Source organism: Molothrus aeneus, chromosome 5 (genome assembly GCF_037042795.1).
Source record: "Molothrus aeneus isolate 106 chromosome 5, BPBGC_Maene_1.0, whole genome shotgun sequence".
NCBI classification, from domain to species: domain Eukaryota; kingdom Metazoa; phylum Chordata; class Aves; order Passeriformes; family Icteridae; genus Molothrus; species Molothrus aeneus.
This window is the reverse complement of record NC_089650.1, coordinates 44915701-44940700: the sequence shown is the minus strand read 5'-3', so window position 1 is coordinate 44940700 and position 25000 is coordinate 44915701. Positions and strand designations below refer to the sequence as shown.

Genomic DNA, 25000 nt, shown 5'->3' with positions numbered 1-25000 from the left:
TGATGCTCCGAAGGGATTGCATTTTGTGCACTGTTATACTTACTATATTACCTCATTGTTGGAGTTTTTCAGTTGTCCATACTTGGACCAACACTATTTACTATCTTCACCTGTGACACCCAGTGGGATTTGTTGAGTGCACCCTCAGCAAGTCTGCCAGTAACACCAAGCTGAGGGGTGGCTAATTTGGTGGAGAGAAGGGATATTATCCAGGAGCACCTTGATGGGTTTGAGGAGTGGGCCCACATGAACCTTAGAAGTTCACTAAAACCAAGCATGAGATCCTGCACCCAGGTCACAGCAATCCCCAATACAAAACAGATTGGAGGCTAAAGGATTTGAGAGCAGCCCTAGGGCTATCCTCATAGATTGACCTGGGGATAGGAGTGGATGAAAAAATGAACATGAGCTGGAAATGGGCACTTGCCACCCTGAAAGTCAATTGTATCCTGGGCTGCATAAAAATTAGCGTGCTCAGCAGTTTAGAGAAGTGATCTGCCTCCCCACCCCACTCTGTACTCTGCTCTCATGAGGTCCCACCTGGAAGGGTCCCCTGTACAAGACAGACATGGACCTGTTAGAGCAGGTGCAGAGAAGGGCCACAAAAATAATCAGAGGAGTAGGACACCTCTCCTATGAAGAAAGGTTGAGAGAGTTGGGGTTGTTCAGCCTGGAGAGAAGAAAGCTCCAGGAGACCTTTCAATATTTAAGGGGATGTATAAAAAAGATTGGAACTTTCTACTAAGGCCTGTAGTGACAGAAAAAGGGGCAACATTTGTAAACCTGAAGAGGGTAGGTTTACATCAGATATAAGGAAAAAATATTTTACATGAGGATGGTGAGACATTGAAACAGATTTCCCAGAGAAGTTGTGGATGCCCATCCCTGAAAGTTCAAAATCAGGTTGTATGGGGCTTTCATCAATTCAATGAAGGATATCTCTGTCCATGGCAGGGAGGGCAGAGTACATGATCTTTAAATGTCCCTTCCATTCCAAACCATTCTATGATTCATTGCTATGCTTTTGTTTCCATGCTTAAGAAGTTCAAACTACAGCATTTTTCCTCAAATGCATTCAATTCCTTTAAGAGTGGTGTCCAGGTTGCTTTATTGCACTTCAGTGGTTGGAGTGCAGCCACTGTATAAACAGACAGGATAACAAGAAATAGCCATTAAAAATTCACTACACATTAAGATATTAGTTCCTCTTGTACTGTAATTTTTTAGTATTGAGGACCACATTTTTGCAAGGACAGTTCAAAGATTAATTTGATGACTAATCTGTGGAAGGATTAATATTTTAAAGGACTAATCATGAATAAAAAATTTTATTTTTTTCAACTATGCTTTCTTACAGATTAACAGAAAATAAGGACTAAAAATCAAGCAGTTCAGACATCCACACAGAAATAAATTTCATAGGCTGCTCTGCCAGAAGCTTAAGAAAGCTTTCTAAGCTTTAGGAAACACTCCCTTACAAGCATCTCTTTCTGGAAGAGTAAATACAAGGAATAACACATTGGCTCATGAAACAAACATTTCTCTCAACTCTAGAGTTTGTTTTTCAAAATCAAAGGTTGAAAGGCAAAGTTCAAGCATGAACTTTGGTTAGAGATGTATTTTATATATGTTCTAAGGAAGCAACTATACAAGATACATATGAAAACCAAAAAGCTTTTCTTTTTCTTTTCCATAGGCAAAAGAAGATTTGAAGATTTGTGTATATACAGACAGAAATACATTTAAATGTGATTATTTGCAAAATTTTGCACTACTATTTTGTTGCACAATAGGAGTATTGTGCTAAGAACAAATTCCCATGTGAACTGCTCAGTATTTAAACATAAATTCTTAATAAATATTTCTGTATTCCATGACTTCTTCTTGATATGTATGCTACTTAAATTCTAAAAACCATAGCTTAGTGATTTTGGATTTGTGATCAAAACTTTCTGATCTACTATATAATTGGAATCTGTATTTTGGGAAAGTTTAGCATCATTTCTTGATGAACCAATCATATTCAGAACTAGTCAATACTTTTTATTAATGACAATGAAGATAGACTGAAGAACATTGTTATTAATTTCATAGATGTCAACAACTTGAGAAAACCCTGGTAGAGAATTAGGAAAAAAAACCTGTTACATGATGAAAGACTGAAAAATGGAGGTCTTAGGCTATAGAAAGAGCAACTGGTCAGATGCTAGAGTTAAAAATTAGTATAGACAGTGAAGCACTGAAACAGGTTTTGGGGGAGGCCTAGAGGAAAGGCCCCATCTTTTTGGGCCTTTCCTAAATCATCCTTGGAGTTAGGTACACATCTGTGAGAAGTATGTTAAGTCCCTGCTAACTCTTTGGGATAATAAAGGGATGATGGAGACATCTCTTAGCAAGTACAAGTGTGACACCATGTCCAAATGTCCACATCAAAATGCCTGTCTCCTTTGAAGAAGTGCTGGCAAAACACACCTCTGCCTGAGCTCAGGGTGACAATGCAAGGTCACAAACAGAAAGCAAGGAGATAAATGCAGCAGCAGCAACAAAAAATAGGCTAAATTAATACAAAGAACTTTTTGGTAAAGATATAAACAAATGAACATCCTCATTTCCTTCTTTACAATTGATGGATCTACAATTATAAAGAAGACTTTTCCTGTACCCCGGCACTTTCAAAATAATACTCTCTGTGAGAGATGTTTTTAATACAAAAGAAGGATTCTAGTATCTTCCAGACCTGCCTACTCATCTCAATACATTGCTTTTTCTTTGCTCACAGATTGCAGAATATGAAGTTCCTCTTTCTCTGTGGCTGCCTCAAACATTCATTCATTGTTCTGCATGCTTTACAGCTTCACATGAAGGTTTTTCTCCCACTCCTTGCAACTAACTGGCAAATTACAACTGCATACTGTATCCTTAAAGAAATCACCATTTCTAACATTTAACTGGAATTACTGCTAGGAGACAGGTAACAGTTGCTGGACACTTACAAAGGCCTTATGAAGACTGGTAGGCTTTTGGAGAAGAGCTTTGTGTTTTCAGAGGAAAAAGAAAGATAGCAGGACAGGCAGCCGAGGAATAAATAACTACTAGGAAGGAATGTGTAAAGTAACTTTCAAATATTTAGGGATGAAGCCAAATTCTCAAAGTCTGCAATAACTCATCTGATACAAGGTGAACTTGTCTTCTGAATTTTGCAGAAGATAAGACTGATCCTACCCAGGGAAAATGTGTTTAGTATGACAGTTATGAAGACCCTGCTAAAATCTCGACAACAGCAACAAAACAAGTGTTACATTCAACTTCTAAACATCAGAACGTGTGCTGTTGCGGACAATAAAACAACCAGATCGTATAACCAAGTACATGATTTCTTAATTAAATTGAGTTGAGCTGGTGTCAACAAGGAGAAAATATACTTGATACAATATTCTCAATTATGAATAGCACATTTTCTACAGTGGATGCACTTCACATCAACTTTAACATAAGGGGATACCAAATAAAGCAAAACTGCAGTGGGAATTCAGGACAAGGAAATATAAATAATTACAACAATTTTCAGATTTTTTTAGTAAAATAGGACTCATTCTAAGCTTTGAATAAAAGATTCAATTATTCTTTGGAAAACATATAAAGGCAGACAATGCCTTTTATAACCACCAGCATTGTGTTACTACAGTAATCCTTTTCTTCTTCCAAACAAGAGATTTAAGAATTTAAGTTGCCCTGTATATCTTTCATGCAATTCTATAGAAGGGAAAAAAAAAAAAAAGAATTAGTTCATTAGTTCGTTTTTCATTTGTGTATGTGAAAAAGAAAAAAAAAGACAAGAAGTCCAGTGATTAATTCTGAAAGCTGCCAGGAAAATTCCAGGACTCAACCCCTCTAGGATTCCCAGTGAACAAACTCCACAGTTCAGATCTGGGTCGTCTAAATATTGTTGCCCATATCCACCAAGAATCTTTAATGTTCTGCTAAAATAATTTAAGAAAAAGTGCTGTGGGACATCATGACAGAGAGATTTAGGCAGTTAAATCAATGTAATGACTGGCAGGGAAAATACTTTTCTTTTGGCTTTGTATTGAAGTGGTGGTAGATGTTGAGAGAGAGAAGCTGCCTAGGTCAATGTGCTTATTGTGAGCTTTGTAGCCCAGAATATGATTTGCAACAAGTCATGTAATTCTTTTAAGCTCTTTTGGTGCCTTTTTATTCCACTCAGGGGTTGCAATAATCAGTCTAAAATCATGAAAGGATAATCTTTTTGCTGGGTTGCAGCTGAAAGTATTTTGTATTGCTATGGAGACTTAGGCACCTAGTAACACTAGGGAGTTTTTTACTTTGGTATTCAATGGCACAAAGGGCAATAAATTACATCATGTCTTGAAGTCCCTCCCAAGCTTATTTTGTGTGAGACTTTAATTTTGATACTATTGACTCACTAGCTTTCCAAGTGACTTCATATAGAAGTGTATAAAGACGATGAATTTTCTAAAACTTAGATGAAGAAAATTTTCCCAGGGGAATCTTTGGGACTGAAAAATTTCTAAGCCATATGTGTCGTGGCAAACTACATTGATTTTCTTTGAGTTTATGTTTGTCCATTAAACAAATAGAGCAACTTTAACTATTTCCCAAACCAGCTGATGTTCCATTTGATCCATTCTTCCTCACAATTCTGTAGACAGCCTTAAGCCCACAAACATTACATCTTCAAAACCAATTGGTTAGTCTGCAGATATTCCTTCAACTGTACTATCTGTTCACTATCACTATTCACAATTACTGTGCTTCAGTAATGAAAAGAAAGAAACAGAATGCTTTTACAGAACTTCACATTTCCAGTGTAACTTTTAATATCAGACACCTGCATTTTTTATTTATGTTTTTGCTTATTACCAACAATTGCCCTCAATTCTTTATGTTGTGGGCACCCTGCACTACAAGTGCAATTTTTATTCAGCTATACAAAGTGTTCCAGTAAATGTTGGGAGAAGATCCACAGCTACAGAATTCTTCAAACTGTGGAAATTTGAAAATATTTGTGTCCAAGCCAACAAGGTGAGTTACTATGCTCAAATAATTCTGTGGCCAATCTAATAATTTGTGTATGGTTTCATATTTTCATATGTGAAAAAGGTTTAAAATATTTATTTTTATCTGAAGCATTTTTGCTTTCTAAAGACTTCTTTGCATTAAGCATTTTCCAAGTCTACCATGATGAAATATATTATGTACAACTTCTTTGCTGTCTCTCTCCTAATTCCTACTATATCTTTAGGAAGACCTATCTTGCCAATATAGCTATACATCTGTAGGATATCCCATGGCAATATTGAAAGAAAAGCTTTCTTTTCCATTCCACTATTTCAGATTTAAAATTTTTATATTTATACTTTCTAGAAAAATGGGGACAAATCCTCAAATCCTATAATATTTTCATGTTATCTAATTCTTACTCTGTCTTTCTACAATTTTATGCTATTATAAACAGTTTATTATTTTTTCTAAGTAGAAATGAGCTGTTTATTGATGTGAATGTGTAGAGACACATAGGGAGATACTAATCCAAATATTGAGAAAGGAAGAAAGTATTAGACGAGTAATTAAATATGCTACAACTGTCACAGAATCCATTATTATTCCTCCTTGAAGAACACTTCCCACACGTATTTATCACATATACTGAAATGATGAAGAAGTGGCATTATTTCTAGATAAAATAATGCCTATATGCAAATCTCTGGCTTTAAACAAGAAAGGGAGGAAGGTCCTGTTGTCACATACCCTCCATGGGAAGTTGAGGGTGTGCTACCTCATTTCACTAAGGAGAGAGTGAAGCTACAATATCCTGGTGGAAGAAGATCAGAAATATAATTCTAAGCCTATAGAAGCACTGCTCTTCACTGGGGGTGTTTATGGATATGCTTTATCAACCTTCTACTTTCAAATTAACACCCTTGCACCCTGGGCCCTCAAGAGCCATTTTGAAAAAAAAATGGAAGTAACATCCTTTTATTTTCTGAAATGCAACACTGAAGCTCTAAATATACCTTTGAAATATACATATTTTGATATTTATCATTTTATCCATCACCAAGGATTTCAAGTCTACCATGGTGGAGTTGGGAGATGCATTGACTTGGCAACGGAAAACAGAGACAACAAACAGTCCTAGCTGGCAGGCCCTGCTGCAGATGCTGACAGGAAATAAAAGTTCACAGGAATAGTTAATTAGGCCACTAAAGTTTGTCTTTAGTTCATTGCTAGAGGAGATGGCATAAGATGGAATTAATGATCAATAGTCACAAAGTGCCTCTGGCACATCAAGCAAGGTAGGCGCAAGAATGAATGAATTTGTGTAAGTCAATTATTGCTTTTACAACCTCTAAACTAGACTTTCCTATTTATAGTATCTGTTGATAAAATTTTAGCAGTCAGTGTAGAAGCAGCTACTGCTCTTCATGCCCTCCCATCAACTACACTAGAATAAAAGGGAGGTAAGTCCCTTGGAGCAGGGGTAAAGAAAAATAATAATCACAAACCGCATAATTACTGATTGCATAAAACTGGTCTTGCAAGCACAACTTTTCTTTTTTTAAAAAATTAAAAAAGATGTAAACTCAGTTATTGTTGCATCTAAAATCCATCCCTTCTGTGAGCACCTGGTAAGACTTCACTGGTATCTGTGAAACAAAACCCAGAGCATCTTTCTCCTTACGCCTCATTGCTAAAATTGCTACGTTGCTTCTGCCCACTTTCTCAGTGGTTGTTTTAAAGAAAACTCATGCTAGGATCACTGGATAATGCAGTTTAAGGGCTCCAGAGTACCTCTAGGTGAACCCACTGCCTAAAGAAGGCACAGCTAGACGGTCACAACAGATGGCTTGGAATTTTATCTGGTCAGGTTTGGAAAACCTTAGAGGATATGGACTATACAACTTGCTTGTCAACAGCCCCATCCACAGCCTCACTGTCCTCATGAAGAAAGAGGACACATATCCATATTTCTTTATGTCCACTCTGAAACATTCATTTTAACTTATGCCTTCTGTCTCTCATTCTATCACCAAAATAAAGAGCCTGTTTCCATCTTCTTGCTTATCTTCCTGTAGGTACTGAGAGTCAGGTCTCCTCAAAGCCCCCTCTTCTCCAGGCTGATCTAGTTCAGCTCTCTCTGACTCTCCCCAGAAGGCAGCTGCTTCTTCTTCTGACCATGTGTGCAGACTTTTGCTGAACTCACCCCAGTTTACTGCTGTAATTCTTAAATTTGAGGTGCCAAAACTGGATTCAGATGGGGATTTTCCTTCCTCGGTGCAAGGCATGGCATTTCAAAAAGCTTCTCTTGGCCAAGTCCTTCAGCCCATACAGGTCCTCTGAATGGCCATCTTACCTTTATGCATATTAACTGTTCCCCTAATTTGATCCCATGTGCAAACCTAATGAGAAAGACATCCATCCTGCATCCTATAAGATGTAAACAGGATGGGTCCCAGCATATTCAGCATTCCAGGAGAAATCAGAGAATACCCAGGTATTGCAAATGTAAGACTAGAGTAACAGTCAAGAACGAGTAATAACTGGATGTGAAGATCTAGCACAAAAATAGCAGAGGAAAGCTACTCTGTATATGAGTGCCTATGTATGTCTAATATCAGAGGGGAACGGAACAGCATGAAGATACTCATTATTACCTAAAAATCTGAACTAAGAGAAAATATAGTGCTATCTTAAAGAGAAGAATATGCCACAAGCTACATAGGGTGTCTGGAAAGGAAGTACTAAGAGGGCTCTTTAATGAAGAAAAAGGAAAAAGAAAAAAAAAGAAAAAAAAAGAAAAAAAAGGGTGATTTTAGCTATACCTTTTGGGGTTTAGGGGAATATAGATAGCAGAAAATATTAAGACATTACACTTATATTAGCAGGAAAAATAAAACACAAGCCTTTAAAAAAAGCTTACTAACTTATCGGTTAACAGGGCATATCCAATTAGTCTTGACATAAATAGAGAGAATAAATGAGGAAATATTTCTTGCTTGTATTTGCATGGATAAAACTGTTCTGGATTTCAACATTAGTGATTTTGTTAATGTTATAGAGTAGTAAGAGTGTAAGAAGTTTCAAAGACCAAATAAAAACATTTCAGATCTGGGAGAGCTCCTTGTCTTATTTAGAAAAAAGAAAAACAAAAGGGAAAACAAAGATAAAAATATTTTGAGAAACTGAAATTGAGAAATGGGACTGTAAGAAGTTACAAGAAATACCAGAAGGAGATTAGGAATGATTTGGAGTGACTGAAAGCAGAATAAGAAATGAGGGAAAGCCAAAGACATAAAGACAAAGAGTTTCCTTGGATGAACTCCAGATCTCATTTAAGTCAATGGGAAAATTCCCCTTGACTTCATTAAGGCCATGATTTCGCTTCTGAAGTTTATTCACAGAAGATGTAAGTAAAATATGTAATGCATCTTGGGCAGAACGCTTGGGGAGAAGGGGGAATAACCAAATGTGAAACACACATTTTTCTACCAGATGAATGAGGTGGAATAACAAGTATATGTAAAACCAGTAATTTTACTTGCTCTATGAGCCTTCCAAGAATAATGCTGCAGTAAACAAGGGGAGCAGATGGGTGTATTTAAATACGCAAATTCCTGTGAGAAACTTCCAAAAATCCAACTCATACTAAAAGTAGACACAAAGATTTGTCAGTAATAAAAGTAATTCAATGAAGAACAAAAGATTATATCACAACAAAGAGGTAGTTTAGCAACAAGTCTCAAGTATCCTACATTTGATTTCTATTTTGAAAAGAATTATGAATAGCCTTGAAGATTTAAACAGAGATAACAACATCATATATATATATATATATATATATATATATATATATATATAGAGAGAGAGAGAGAGAGAGATTAGTTATATGTGAAGTTAACTGTGAAAAAAACCCCAAAGCTGACAATTCATGGCAAAATCATTTTACTGCTGACAAACAAAAGAAAGAAAATAAACTACTCATATACGTCCATCTACTATAACTACTTGGGAAATATATTATGAATCTTTCAATGGTGCTTCTGCTTGAGGAATCAAACCCAGTATGTTAGACTAACTAGGAGAGAATAATGACAATAGCTATATAAAAAATATTTATGTATTTGTAAGTAGGCCCTCACTTCAACTTCTATAATCAATGTACCTGACTACCCTTTAGCTATTACTCACTCATCCCAAAAACCGTACAGAAGAATCCAGGAAAGAGCAACATAAGTGACCTATGGCATGGAAAAAATAGCTGTGGGAGAAAACTTTGAATCAATTTAATTTAGCTGCCTCTGAAATCAACATAAGAGTAGAGGCCAGGAGATATGAGTAATAGTGAGGTACTAAAAATATGGAAACATGGAAAAAAGGACACATTCACCTTTGCCTTAAACTTAACGGTTTAATATTTATTTAATTTATTATGGCAGATTTATAATAATTTTATCCTTATAGTTATCACACTACTAATTTATTATAAAAATAAAAGGGCATAATGCAACTGCAAAAGAGAAGTTTCTAAAATCCTCAGTATGTTAGACAGTTAATGTGCTCTGATTTTCAAAATTATTATATATTTAAATCCTATTAAAAAATATTAAGTATTCAGTAATTCCAAGATGCCATCTATCATTAATCTAAAGGAAAAATGTTTTAACACATATTGACCTTCACACTGCAGAAGTCAGCTAGCCATTAATTCATGGACATTAGGAGCAAACCTCTCGTTTTTCCTTTCTATAGCATATGCACTTCCCAACTCAGGGATGACTTATCTCCTTAACTACAAATATACAAAAACATTTGATCCTGAAGAGCCTGGAGTTCATGCTTGGTGCTCCCTGACCTATCCATTTGGGTCAGCCCAAGCACATACAGTTATCAACTGGTTCTCTTGAAATTAGGAACAGTTAAAACACAAAGTTTCTTTTTGAAGGAAAGTTTGAAAATGGCCATTGGTGGCATACCAAAATTAAAAGGAAAATATGCAAAACAAGTTTTTCAAGAATTTCAACTTTATAATAAGGAGTCTGAGTGGAAAAAATGTTGAAAATAATTTTAAAAAATCCTCAACAATCAAACATGTTCTGTTCTTTCTTTTAGCTTACTACAAAAAAAATTAGCACTGTATAGAAAAGCTTTTAGAGTATAAATTGACCAATTTGATTTGACAATGTAATTTTCCTTTAACAAAGTAAATTATTTCATTGATTAAAAACGGGCAGTGAAAACATACAGAGGATTTTTTTATCTTATGAAACTTATAATTAAATTGAGCAGGTCTTGGTGTTTTGTCTATTGTTTGGGGTTCTCTTTTAAAATTATTATTAGTATTATTTTTAGACTTGGAAAGAAAAGGCAAAGACTATAAATACGAATACCCCATTTGCACTAATATATTAAATTTTGAACACAGATAAAGACATCTTTCTGAAAAAATGGCATATTAAGAATACACTTCCTTTAAATATCAAATGAAGCTTAAAGCTCACCTACAATTAGCCCTTCTTACAGGATCAAATTTTTTAAGAATCAAGTTCTGACTAAGAAGATAACATTAACATAGATTTTCTGATTCTAGCAACTCTTACTAAAATTCCCATCCTTGACATTTGCTTGCTCCCTTTGGTGTCTAAATAAATGTATTTTCCCTGTGATAGAACCACAAGAAAGTAAAAACTTGACTAGAAATTAGCTTAGGGCACAGGCCTCTAAAGTCTTTCAACCCGTCAACTGCATCTAGTTCAAACGTCTAAAGTTAACATGCTAAACAAAGAAAAGTATTAGGGAGAAAGAGCACAGAAGTTTTTAAGGCAAAATTTCAAAGCAAAACGACAAAGTACTAGAGATTTCAGTGTGAATATTTTTGGGGTTATTGAAGAACCATAAAAAATAGCAAGCCCAGAAACAACAAAGTTCAAGACAAGAGGTTGTGGATCTGGCATGCTCTGTAGTGACTAATGGCTGGGAAGTTTTAAAAATTGTACCAGTTACACAGAAACTTAGCAGCAGCAATTAAGGACCTCAGTGTAATTTGTGGGTTAGAACCAATAAATATTCTCTATGCAAAATCTGGAAAGCTATTCAATGATCCTGGAAAAGCTGAGGGAGAAATTGGACTCTGCTATATGTAGGATTTGTATATTTTAATATAAATACATGCTATATAAAATTGTTTTTCTATTTCTGTTTTAAACTTTTACATCAATAAAACTCTTGGGAAACATAGAGCTGATCAGATAAATCATATGGAACAACTCCCTCAAGAGAGCTGACAGCTACTCCAAGTTAAGAGTCATTGCAAACTCACTTAGTACCCTTCCAGTCCCGAATCCATGTAATTCATAAGGATTTTGAAGAGCACAGGGGCAAGGATGGAGCCCTGAGGAACTCCACTAGCGACAGGTCACCAGTCTGATGTCACTCCTTTCCCTGTAACCCTTTCTGTCTGACCCATGAACCAGATGCTCACCCATCACATAAAGTGTTTATCCAGCTGAGTGCTGGACACTTTGTCCAGAAGGATCCTGTGAGAGACAGTGTTAAAAACTTTACTGAAGACCAAAAAGATCACATTTACTGGCCTTCCTAGATCAAATAGGTGGGTTATCTTGTCATAGAAGGAAATCAGGTTTGACAACCAGACCTTCCCACTCATGAAGCTGTGCTGGCTGTCCTGACTGTGACCAATGACTGTGTTGTCCTTCTCTTTTTTATTTTTTCTCAATTCTTCCCAGAATAAGGTCTTCCATGATTTTGCCAAACACTGAATTGAGACCTACAGGCCTGCAGTTTCCAGGGTCCTCCTTCTTGCCTTTCTTGGAAATTGGGACAACATTCACCAGCTTCCAGTCAGCTGGGATCTCTCTGGATTCCCAAGACCACTGGCCTAGCTTAGTCTGCTAGAATAAGCCTGGAGAAAGGCCAGCTCTTCCGTTGTGGATTTTTTTGCTGATGATAGTATTTAACAAGTAGAACCAGACACCACAGACAATTGGGTCAAACTGGCCTGTTAAGGACTTTCTGCACTACCCTTGCTGACATCTCTCATATTAACTGAATTTCATGCTCACTATGTTGGCTCTGTGAGGCCAACTTTCAATTTGATCATAAAAATAAGAGTACTTAAAAGAATTTTGCAATGATGCTGTTCCAAATTACAAAATAAATGGATATGGACAATTCAGCTACCTTTGTAAAACGTGGCATACATGAAAAAGCCCCTACTTTTTTAAGATTTATGATAGAGATAAAAGGAAACAGGGTTAGAAGGAACTTCAGGAGATCATAAAGTCTCTTAATTGACTTCCCCTACCCCAAAGTAGGACCATTTATAGTTAAATCACTTTTGAATACTTGAATTTATTCTTAGAAGCTTCCAGTACCAGTGGTTACAAAGACTTTCTGTGGTGGTACACATTATCAGCACTTTATTATCCTAAATTCTGAAAGGTGTTTTTTCCTGGTGTCTATCCTAACTGTTCTTGCCAAAATACCAGTCAATTATTTCTTATCCCATTCCCAATGGACAAGTTCTTTCCCATCTTCTCTGAACCGTGTTCTAACAGCTGTCATCATTTCCCACCTAGTTCCTCTCTTCTCAATAAAACTAGTGTTTTCAGTCTTTCCCCAGTCTTCAGAAAAGACTAAGTAGAAGAACTGTGTGGAAGACAGAGCTTGTAACACTCCTGTTAAGCATGCTCTCAACAGCCACATACCTTTGTCAGCACATATTTGTCATCAGCCTCTAGTATTAAGAAAGACTGCATCAAGTCATTCTAACATTTTTTCAGAACATTTCCCTAAACTGTTCAGATATGAATATTCATATTAACATATGAATATAATGTCTCCCACTTTTATACTATTGCAGATTTACCATTTAGATGTGGAGAGCAACATGTTGGATGAATATGCTATATCTGTATCATTTCTGCAAGAAAACACAAACACAGTCTGCCTGCAGACTGAGCTGATTAGGAAATATCTGAGATATCACAGAGCCCAGATTAACATATCCTGCCTCTTTACCACGTACTCTGGCCTGTGCTTAACACAGACTTCAGCTTCACAGGGCAGGGTATTCCTGGTGAACGAAATAGATACAGTCCAATACAATTGTCATTAACACATCTATATATTCCTAGCTACAAAATAAATACATCTGTGGTTTAAAATGTACTTCCGGTAGCTCCAATGCATTATTATTTCTCTCATAATGCAATGAATTAGAGGGTATGATAGTTACAGAAAACCAGAAAACTACTTGATGGGTGCTCATCTCATGATATGTCACTGCCACCAGGCACGGTTTGCCTCTGGGTTTTTTGTACCTATAGCACAGTCAACAGCAGCTGGCTTTGTGTCAAACCTTTCTCTAAATGATGTGATGCTGATCTACAGGGGGACAGAAGTGTAAGTAATATACACCTTCTATTCAAACTGCATCTGAAAGTCCTTCTCAAAACCCAAGCAATTGAATTACTACTGTAGGAGTTTGGGGCAGGGCTTTTACAACCCTTTTTGTTTTGCCTTTTGCACTTCCCACAACAGGGCCCCCAATCCATCCATAATAGTGTATATTAAAAGAAACCATAACAGTTTAGCTGAATATAGCTGAAATTCACTTTTCCCCCACAGGAACAGAGACAAAGAAGGAACACATCACATACAAGCACATCTGGAATTCCTCAAAAAACCTGTTAATACCTACCCACCATAACCAAATCCAAACTGAGTCTTTTTATGGAATGGCTTGTAGACACATGAAGAAAATGGACAATCTGCTCTATCAGAAACAGTCAGTTTGGTCTACAAAATAAAGATTCAAAGCTCACACTGTGCTCTCTAGAATACATTTGTGAAACATGAGGAAGAGTAAAAAAGACTCTGTAAACTAAAACACATATCATTCAAACTAAATATATATATTTAATATATATAATAAAAAGTATATATATATATATAAAATAAAAGTAAATATATTTAATCTGGAAATTGGAATATGGCTTATAATCATGAAAGGAATGAAGTTTCACAATGAGATGGACTAGGATAGTTTTAGGAGAGGAATTGTAATAAATGGTTGCCTACAACATGACTCTTATCTCCTGTGTTCTTAAAGGAAGAGGAGATAAAACCTCTGAGGTAATTTTTTTTTTTAGCTACAGCGTCTGATAATGCCAAATTTGCAAGGAATGAAGAGAAGGAGGAAAAACATGAAGAGAAATAAAAATCAATTTTGGGGGAAGTCCCTAATTATCCAGACTACTACTTTCATAGCATAATACAGCATCAAATAAACATATCCCCTTATCCATCTCAATCAGAAGCTTAATAAAGTCTTCAAAAAGCATCAGTGGAGCAGTCAAAATCATACAAAGATTCTGCAACATCATTAAATCCTTAGCATTGCTTCAACAGTGGAACAATGAACTTGGTAAAATCTTGGGATAGGAGGGAGACTACTGGATACATTCAGCTCATTTAAAATACACTTTCAATGTTGCTGCTTATTTGGAGAAAACCACCAGAATACTTGCAGTTTGAACCCTAACAGAAATTACATCAGGGTTGTATCACACATGTGCATTCCCAGCACTGATGTAAATCAAAGGCTTTTTTAAGACACAACTGCACTTCACCAGAAGATTGGGAACTCTGCTTTTGCATATGGACTTTACCTGGTATAACCTTGTCTTTAGCCATCTTGAGATTTAGTAATTTTACTGTGACCCACACGGGGGGTTTCACACAAGATGAAGTCTTTCTATAAAGTCTTAAAAAAAAAACAAACCCTGAATTGGATTTTTTAGTCTTTTAAAATGTGTAAAGTCTCTAGTGTTCTATTAATTCTAAAGATTAAGCAATAGTCAAATAATACTTTCTCAGCATAAGGTCTTACATTTTTCAAGGAATGCCTGGATTCATGGATCATAATTTAAACTACTGGTGAAAATGTTATCAGTTGGATACAATTGTATGTTTTTATTTGAATTTTTATGTGATAAGTAAATTTAAAGACACATTTTGGACACATGTATTTAGGAAATAGTATTTAGAGAGATCACTTTCAAAAATTTTGGCTTATAATATCACAGTTACTTAAAAACAAATACAATCATCAATAGCGGATAAAATTTGTTACTGTCTGTGCAGAAATACACTTTAACAGCACTGTCATTTCAGCTTTTGCCTTGTGCAAAGACAGGACTCTCTTTTGAACTAATTTTAGGAGTTTGCAGAGAAATTTAGTGGTGCAATATCAAACAAATGTTTAACATCTGCAACAACACTTAGGATGCTGCCTTTTCTTATACAGACCTTTTATGTGAAAAGCAGAAGTATCTTGTCCATAGACTGAGAATTCATGATAGCAGCACCACAAAGTTTTCAGCAAGACAGCTTCCAAAAAGATTCTGTGAAGTCCCACAGGAGCCTAGCAACTTCTATAAGCCATGCTATGGAGATCTGACTCTTTTCAGCTGAAAGCACTGTATCTCTGGAGTGATCTTTTTGTTAAGAACATTGGGAATGTACTCTAGAAGTGCAACAACTGGGGCTGGAATAATGTTAAAAAGAAATAGCAACTTCTGATCAAAAGTAAGACGTGTAACATTTAAGAAGCTAGAGACAAAATGATAAAGAACTGGACCATCAATGCTGGAAAATAAGTAAATTGATGAACAGAAGAAAACATAGAGGATAAATGGACTAAAAAGTAAAATAATGTAAAATAAAATTTTAAAAAGGAGAATATAAATATTTAGGAAAACATACAAGTGAAAAGTTGTTTCAATGGGAATGATGAAAAATATTATTAATCAAAACATCATTGCTAATTTTTCCATTAGTGTCCACAGGTAAATGGCTCTCTACAAAAGCCAAAATTATTTCACTGCAAATTCTCACAATAGAACTTCTTTCAGTGGGAATATGCTCAGACAAAAGGTATAACCTTTAAGGTCCCACTTCCTAACTGTTCCTCTTTTCGGATAAAAATAAAAGTCAATTGTTGTCACAAAGTCTCTTTGCCCATTATCATCCTTATGTTAGATTTATGAATAAAAATGTGTGAAATTAAATTATACAGGCATTAAAATATCATGTGATTAGGTGAAACGTTTTTGATGAACAAGGATACCCAGAAATACTGCAATTGCTACCACATTCATCTGCTCAATTACATGCTTCTCACCTATTTAATAATGCTTGTTACATCCCTGTTAATTGATGTGTTTCGCGAGTTTATTTTCTTATACACTATGTCAAGTCTTATACAATGAACAAGAGACTTGGATCATAGCAGTCCCCTAGAACAGAACAAGCCTCCAAGGTAAATGCAAAGAGATCATGAAATGGGACAATGAAACGATAACAAAAAAAAAAAGGAAGAAGGAAAGACAGGGGATTGGAACATTATAACATTATGAAGTTAAAGAAACAAGGGAATGAAAGGGATTAAAACTGGAATGATAGGTAACCTACTGTAAGTGGTGTGAAAGCTTAACAGTGGGGGACTGGAATAATCAGATATGGGAACGACCTGACAATGGAATGCTTTCAAACTGAAGCACCTCAAAAGTAAATGATCTTAGAGCAGAATAATCATATTTGCCTCTGGGAATAAAATTTAAAGATAAAAAAGTTTGAAAAAAAATAACAAGTTTGATGATTATGCAGATAGAACTGCAGAGAGAAATGATCCAGTCAGGGCAAGACTGAGAAAAGGTAAAGGAGAAGGGTTGGGAACAACAGGAGAATAAAAGAAAAGGTGACTGAAACCATAGATGCTTGGAACTCACTTTTTCCACACAAAATCGAAGACGAAGGACTACACTGCATAAGATTTTTTCCCCTTTTATTTTTTTTTCAGATTGACTATTACTCTTGCTCATTTGGACAAAAGTTATCCTTTCTCATTACAACCTACCATAACATTTTCTAGAAACAGCTTTAAAGTTCATGGAATATATGTGCGTCTTGACATTTGGCTTCAAACAATTCCCGTCTTAGGTACTACAGCACTACAATAGCTGAACATAAAGACTCGTATAGGAGATGATGTATGAACTCACTTTTTGAGAAGCAACTCTAAAATCTTATTTCTTGTTTTCACTTTTCTAAAAAAAAAGCTGTCAACAGCTAAAATTCTAAAAATCAGAATGGCATTAATTCCAGGATTCTGGATCTGCTGCTAGGAACTAGATTATTTCGGTAAATTGGTTGGAATGAGTTTAGTTGCATTGTCAGTCTACACTCTCACAGAGTGAGCAGGGAGACAACCACGATGACAAGCACCTTCCTCAAAATCTCACCAGAGGGATATCTGTTTACCCTTTCACATTTTCTTACTCCTTCCATTCCTTATTTAATGAGCTGCAGTGAGTTTTAATAGAAAGGCATAATCGCCCCATTGTTTCCTATGGGAAGACTACATCCCCCCGCCAGGATCATACAATGAAGCAAAGTGGCATTTTGCATGATGCATTTGCCATGAACATGGGGGCTAGTGATGTGCTAAATATTCTGGTGCTAAAACACCTGTGTCTGTGCCAGTTGCAATAATTACTGAAGTGTAATCAGTCTAGTACGAATGCAGAGACAAACACCAGAAAAATAGCTGAACTTGATTTCCATCCCTTATTTGCCATCCCCAAGAGTGAGAACTCTTGGATGTATAACAGAGACAGGAAAAGTAATAGCACAAAGTTTATTTCACTACGATCTTGATGTTCATTTAAAAATATAAATTTATTACCTCTGAAAGAGCTGACCTTCAAATCCCACCAAAGCTCTTCAGCAGTATGCTGGCTATTACATACAGGTTAAAAAGAAGTTGTGTTTTCAGTAATGCATGAACTGTCATTATTGTTCCTAAGCATTGCCTCATGCCTCATTCAATGCTGTTGTTTCTATAGGAATACTAAAACTTTTTTTCCCACAACCCACCTTTAACTGTACTTGTTTGGATTTGTTTTCTTCAGTTCAGAATTCTGCATTTATACTGCAAAGGCGTGTACTGCGGAACTTACAGTTACATCCATGTACAGTTGTCATGGAAGATTAACAGCACCTAAATTTACATAAATAATGAATCTCTGTGCATTAAAGATCTTCAGTTCTGTTTGTTGCTTTGAAACCTGTTGCTTATCAGCTCTAACTCACAATAAGCTCAGAGAAGCAGTCCATGTTGAAATAATGAAAGAAGAAACAGTCTTAAGTATTGACTTAAAATACAATTGCCAGATATTGATTGTTGACAACTGATCTTAGAAGAAATTTAAATTTTGAACAGAACACATATGCCCACAATAAGTAACACATTTTCTCAGTGAAGATTTATGTCAAGGAAGCACTCAGAGCCTACACACCAGGAATCAGATTTGAAGGCCAGTCAAAGACAGAACTTGGATTTAATACTGCTGAAATACAGAAAGAAAATCTAGGACGTAAGATTCCATTACTCATATGCTTCATCCTGGACTGTGGAATTGCCACCTTTCATCAGATGGAGAAAGGAAACTGGGAGGCACACAGAATAAAATTTCAGATGCTTTATGTAATTATTAATATAAGTGTTATCCAAGCTACCAGGCCATGGTTAAACACCTACAACTTACTGTGGTATTTTTAAGTATTCAAAAGCATAAAAAATGGAGGAGATTATATTTCATTACCTGAGGCCAAAATTTTGGAGGTCCTAAAGTGCCCCGAATACACTGGATGGACTCACTGCACTTAACAAGCATTGAAGTGTGATACAGTTACTTGAAGTTATAGACCTGCTGTCTTTCGCTAGTCAATGAACAGAGACTATTTTCTAAGTAAGTTGATTTGCCTGCCTGTGCTAAGATACCTGGTCACAGATGGGTAAATTAATGACTCTAGCTACTCTTACTACCGTGTCTCTTCAAAACCAGATGTGAAGTACTAGGTTCATATCCAAGAACTGAAACAATTTCCCCACTTTCTGACACCCAGGAGCTCAGGCACTACAATAACAGAAATCAATGTCTCTAATAATGTCCCAATGCTCAACCACGGATACACTGACTTCTGCACATACACACAAAACATGCTGAAACATTAATATGATCATCCCAAAATAAGACAGTTATGCTATCATGTGGTTTTATCATATCTGATAAAATGACAGTCAGTACAATTTTAACAACCAAATGCCTAACTAAGATGCTTGACTTTGTCACTGGGACTCGTTTTGCATTTGCTGCTGAAATGTCTCTCTCTAGAAGCAAACAAATGCCTCTCTCCAGAAGCTTGTTTAGAATCCAAACTCTGCACCTTCCCAATTGAATGCCTTGATCTCTAAATTGCACACAACTTCTTGCCTCTTTCTCTAATACCTTGCTCCATTGTTCCTGCATGTGTCACCTACAAGATGGCTGGCAATATTGCTCAGCATATACCTCCTGTTGTGGCTTCTGCCACCTCCTGGGAATCAGGAGATGGAGGTTTAATCTGCTTGGAGATTAACAAATAGAGCCTCCAAATTTATAGGTGAGTGTAGTAATTATCAGACCTCAAGAACCCTTCTCTAAGGGAGAAAAACCCACACTTCCTGGGTGAATCTTCTCAGGAGACTAAAAGTACGTATGTGCTTGTGCCAGTAAAATCCTTCTTTTTTGACTAGTTTATTAACTATTTTTTAGTTAAAAAAAAAAGAAAAAAGAGATTATGTTATGTGTTTTGCAATGCAAAATTTAAATTGTGTCTTCATTGTTTGCCATATTCCTCACTTGTTTTACTTCTGTTTTGCTTTATCTATACTATTTTCTCATTTTATTATGTAACAAAAATGAGGGTCCCTGACCAATGTGGTCATGGAGGCAAGGAAGAGGTCTCTTCTTCCTTGGTCCTCTGCCTCTCATGCAAGCCTCTCCCTATCCTGGTCTTTCCTTGCAGATTGCATTCATTCCCTTTTTTTCCCTCCAAAGAAAAGGAAAAAATGTCACAAGTGAATGGGCATCTAGCTTGCATCTTTTGTCTAATGGCTCTTGGCCTCACAGAAGCCCAGACTTCTTGCACTAAGTTTGCTGCAAGGGATCAATGTGCATAGATTGTTTCTCCAGTGGTGTCTCAGGCATTTACATATTGTTGCTTCAGTCTGTCAAGAACTGAGCAACATGTCCTCACAAGTTTCAAAGGAATCAACATAGCAAGTCCTGAAAATGCCTATTTTGACAAATGACATCATAAAAATGAGAGAGGAAGGTTCAATCTTGAGTTAGGGTGTAACTTAAGGTATTTGCCTTTGTTATAGGCAAGAATTACTTCAATATGCACTATTTTAGCTATAAACACAGCTATAAATGTAGCCATATCTACATAATCATATGCACAGATATCACAGTTTATCCAGCAGAATGGCAGACAGAACATAGGATATGTAAACAGATCTGCCTAACACTTACAAAACAACTTTAATAGCAAGTGTCATTCTTTTCTGTAAAGTAGCTGTTTTTAACACACATGATCTAACTCTTGTTTGCTCTTTAAAGTTTTATTGTCTTGGCATTTTATACAGGAAGAGAGCATTAGCATACTCAGGAGAACTGCTAAAAGTAAAAGGCCTCAAGCTACCCACTGCATGGTTGATAGCATCAAGCATGGGATATAAAAACTTTTGTCTGATTGCTCACTTTACTTGTTTTAGAGTAGTGTTACTCTCAAGAGCATATATTCATGTTCTTTCTACTTCAAGTTTTATTACTTCTTCTGTATTATTTAATACATCTAAAGACACTTCCAAAAGACAAATTTTTCCATTTTGAAAAAGTAATGGTTTGGAACCTGATAAAATACATGAATGTTCACAGTGTATTATTTTCAAAGGCAAGTAGAATAAATGTGCAATAAAACAATTAAATGCATGACAATAAACATTTCTATGTGATCACAGATATATTAACATGCCAAACAAAAGAAGAAAAAAATCAGTAAAATATTTTTCCTAAAAAAGGTCAGATCAAAATGGATTCTTAACACATCAGAGCATAAGTAAAAAAGGGAGTCTGGTCTCAATTACTCTTACTGTAAAATATCCCACTCTAGCAATTAAAATGAATATTTAAAATGTGAAAGAGAAAATGGAATTAAAAAAGGCAAATGAGATCAGCTTTTTAAAACATTAAAAAAAAAAGACATCATTTTAGATACACTTAAAAAATCATCTTACAGTAGACTGAAAACAAAGTCTACTTACATATCACACTGCTAATTATTATATAAATAACCTGGGAAACAATACCTCCAAGATACATGTTTTACTATTTAGTAAACAAGAAACTGCCATGTTTGACACCACTGATTAAGGCCAGGCATTTCTGAAGCTTCAGACACATTTCTGAAATCCACAATACATCAATTTTTAATACTTCCACTCTCTCAGCTCCATTAAAAAGATGGTAGGGGAAAGAATTTAGAGTAATTAATGATATAGTTAGCTGCTAAATATTAATAGGAATCGTAGTCTTGCATAAAATATAACATATAAACCTTGCCAATACAGACGCACCAGTAATTAAACTTGAATACGTAATTACACTGATTTATATGACAGGCAAAAAGTTACACTTTACTGGCTTCTATGTAAACTGTGGGCAACAGTTAAACTTTGCATTTTATGGTTTGTATAAACGCGCAATATCTCTACTACAGTTCATAAATGGTTCGGAGAGTCATAGTTAAAATTACAACTAATTCCAGTGTGAACATTCTGACTATACCTTACAAACCAGGCTCTGAAAATGACCACAGAGATCAGCCTCCCATTACATTCAGAGCTTGCAAGCAAATTGATGAGGTTTTACAAAAAAAAAAAAAAAAAAGGCAAAAAAAAAGCTTATAGCAATCACTACAAAGTAACTGAAGACTCATCTATTTAAATGTTTTAATATAAATGTTTAGTTTCAAATATATAGCTCCAGATGTTTCACTTACCACCTTTCAAAACTCTTTTGAGTAATATTGTGTCTTAGACTAAGGCATTTTTTCTTGAAAGAGAGCTGACTGCACTTACATGTGAGGCTGAGGAGAGCAGCCTGGACTGCTATTTCCATTACTGTCAATGTGATCCAGCGAACCATTGAGATCTTCATGGACTGCCTGCAGTAAGCCACTGGATGCGTTATTTATCAGTCCTGGGTTACTTAGCAATGGTAAACTGCTCTCTGCCAGTGCAGCCTACCAAAATGAAAAGTAAAACCAAATTATTAGCCCATACATATATATAGCACTCTTACATGTATGAACATTTAGAAATACACACACACAGAACAGCTCATTTTGTGTAGGTGTTGAAGCGGTCAGAAGGATTTTGTGCATTTCCAATTATTTTCACATTCTGTAAATAACAGCATTTCTACTCCTGGTTTACTTTTCTTTTGCTTAGGTTTCATTATTTTCCATTATTAATTATGTTCTGATATTCATGGCACTTTCTAGTTTTATATCATTTTCTGACTTTGAATTACACTTAACCCCTTTGCCCTTCCACACAATGTATGGCTCCTTTATAATGCAGGCAGCTGCTATACTTTAAAAAATGACCAGAACTTAAATCAAAATAAAAAAGTCCTGACATTTGCCTCTTCTGCATAAAAATTATATATTATAATTAAACTTTAAAGTTTTTGCCATGAGCACCATGTTCCCCAACACTATGATGTGAAATCATTTATGACAGCTTGGATAAATATTAATGCATATCCACATGCATTTGCAAAAGCTTCTATCAATCTAACATTTGCAGCAAAACTGAATGTTCCAGATTTTGCCACAGGGTGTCCTTCTTGCCTCTTCACATCAAAAGTAGCACGAATAAGAACTACTACTTGCAGTGCTAGGTAATACAACTTGGGTGATAAACCCAGTTATTTAGAATGACCATCAGGTCCACATAAACATACCAGGTAATTCTATACCAATGTATAAGCAGGAATAAAATACATCACACATAAGAAGATAATCAGTGTGTACAAGAAAGAATTATTTCGTATTTTTTACCTGCAAGCTTGCATTAAGAGCTGCTCCATAGCCTAAGCTGGTGGGTATGTTTTTCACTAACGTTGGGCTTCTGAAAATAAACGATTTTTCAAAGTTTAAAAACAAGCAGACATCCTGTCTGGTTCATTGGGTTAATGGATTGGTTTGTCAGCTCAGAAGACCGGAGTTTAGGAAAGAAAAATGAAATGAAGTTGGGAGGGAAGGAGCTCAACCTGTTAGAACATTGATTTACTTGCATCAGAAAAGCAAAACTCTTGTTATAATAAGGCCCACGTGGAAATTTGCTACAAGAGCATAAAGGCTCTCATGTCACTGATAGCTTTAAAATTTGTAAAACATCTGTCTCTGCTACATTTGGTACATCTCTCTTGCTGTATTTAGTTTCGGTTTTCTGAACTAACACGGGTACACTGTTACTATGTTACATATAACTACACAAGGGTGTTGAATAAAAAAGATCTTACTCTTCCCTCAGAAAAAAAAAATGAGGCTGCAATAATGTATAAATAACTGTATGTGAACAGTACAGTGGATCAATTAGTTTCCAGCAAATCAAACATACCATATATGCTATCATATAGCATATAGTTTAAATGCTATATGCTAGATAACCATATAATTATATTTTCAATAAAATTAGTGCAGAGTATGACTCCAGAGGTCATGTGGGTCACTGTCTACAAACAGATGCATTACAGAAATAGCATACCTTCCTGCAAAGAAAAACCTCTAGCTCTTGTCTCTGCACCTTTGGTTTTATCTGAATGGCTTTATCAAAACTAATTATATACTCTCAAGGAATAAAAAGCATCCACAGAACCAGTCATACTGACATGGGATTAATTTGAAAGTAGGGCAGTAAGCATGCCAAAGGTCCTCCTGTGAAGGCTTCTCATGAATACTACCCTCATCAAGAAGATATTTTTGAGGTCAGTACTGTAGTGTATGATACCTATATTCCAAACTGACCTTGAACAACTCCCACTTCTGTCAAAGGTTTACAGTAAAAACAAGTGCATATGAAACTCTTAACACATGGGCAACATATGTACACAGGGCTATTTTTAATATATAGTAGGAGAACTTACGGTAGATGGAATTAAAATGACAAACATATGGTGAAATACATAGGAAAAAACAAAACCATTATCGCTTTCCTTGCAGCAAACTACGTGGGGAAGTCAGGCAGGCAAAGAATGCACAGAAAACATCGTTTACACAAAAATGAAATAACTGTTAGCTCACTGAAGAGAATGCACCAGCATAGCTATTAGCTTGCTATGTATTCTCCACATAAGTGCTCGCTTTGTCTGTCAGGTTGTAGTACACAGAGGACTCACTCAGGTTACAGAATTACAAAACAACTCAGTTGAACAAAACCAAACACCAACGTACCCTGTTATCTTTTGTGACCTTCTCTTCTGATACTCTACTTCATCCACTGTCCATACTGCTCCTTTAACATTTTCGACTCGAACAAAACACTTGTGCAGGCTAAGATTATGACGCACTGCATTCTAAATCAGACACAAAAGGGAGAAAAGGTAGTAAAATTAATACAATTTAAGAAGGCAGCCTATGCAGTATACTTTGCTAATCTTCTTATTCTAAATCATAGTGAAAATCTCAATTTAGTTTAAGTATTAAATTCAAAATATGTATAATATTGTAAACCCTAAACTCACAAATTACTGGAATCTGCAGTTTGAACTTTGTGATAACAGAACCTTCCAAGCTATTTTAATAATAGCTGTGTCAAAACCTTCCTTTCATTGAACTGGTCTAAATTGCAATATCTGTACAAATTACAGTATCTTTGAAAATGCCAGAACAATTAGGTCAGCTCTGTTGTGTCCCTGATCAAGCACTTGGGGATGGTTGAAATGTCCAAAGGAACCAGTCCTGCTTGAGGTATTAAAATGCT

The 25000-nt window shown here is 35.7% G+C and overlaps 1 protein-coding gene across 5 annotated transcripts in view; it reads right to left on the bottom strand.

Annotated features, from left to right (window-relative positions):
- Positions 1 to 25000, bottom strand: part of FOXP2 (forkhead box P2) — a 405238-nt gene that overhangs the window by 8824 nt on the left and 371414 nt on the right. For all 5 annotated transcript variants that reach the window (XM_066550518.1, XM_066550520.1, XM_066550521.1 and 2 more), the window contains 3 exons: positions 24472 to 24593; positions 23077 to 23146; positions 22091 to 22254 (listed from right to left, as the gene is read on the bottom strand). In XM_066550518.1, coding sequence (XP_066406615.1) covers positions 22091 to 22254; positions 23077 to 23146; positions 24472 to 24593 — 356 coding nt within the window. The remainder of the gene's footprint in view (positions 1 to 22090; positions 22255 to 23076; positions 23147 to 24471; positions 24594 to 25000) is intronic.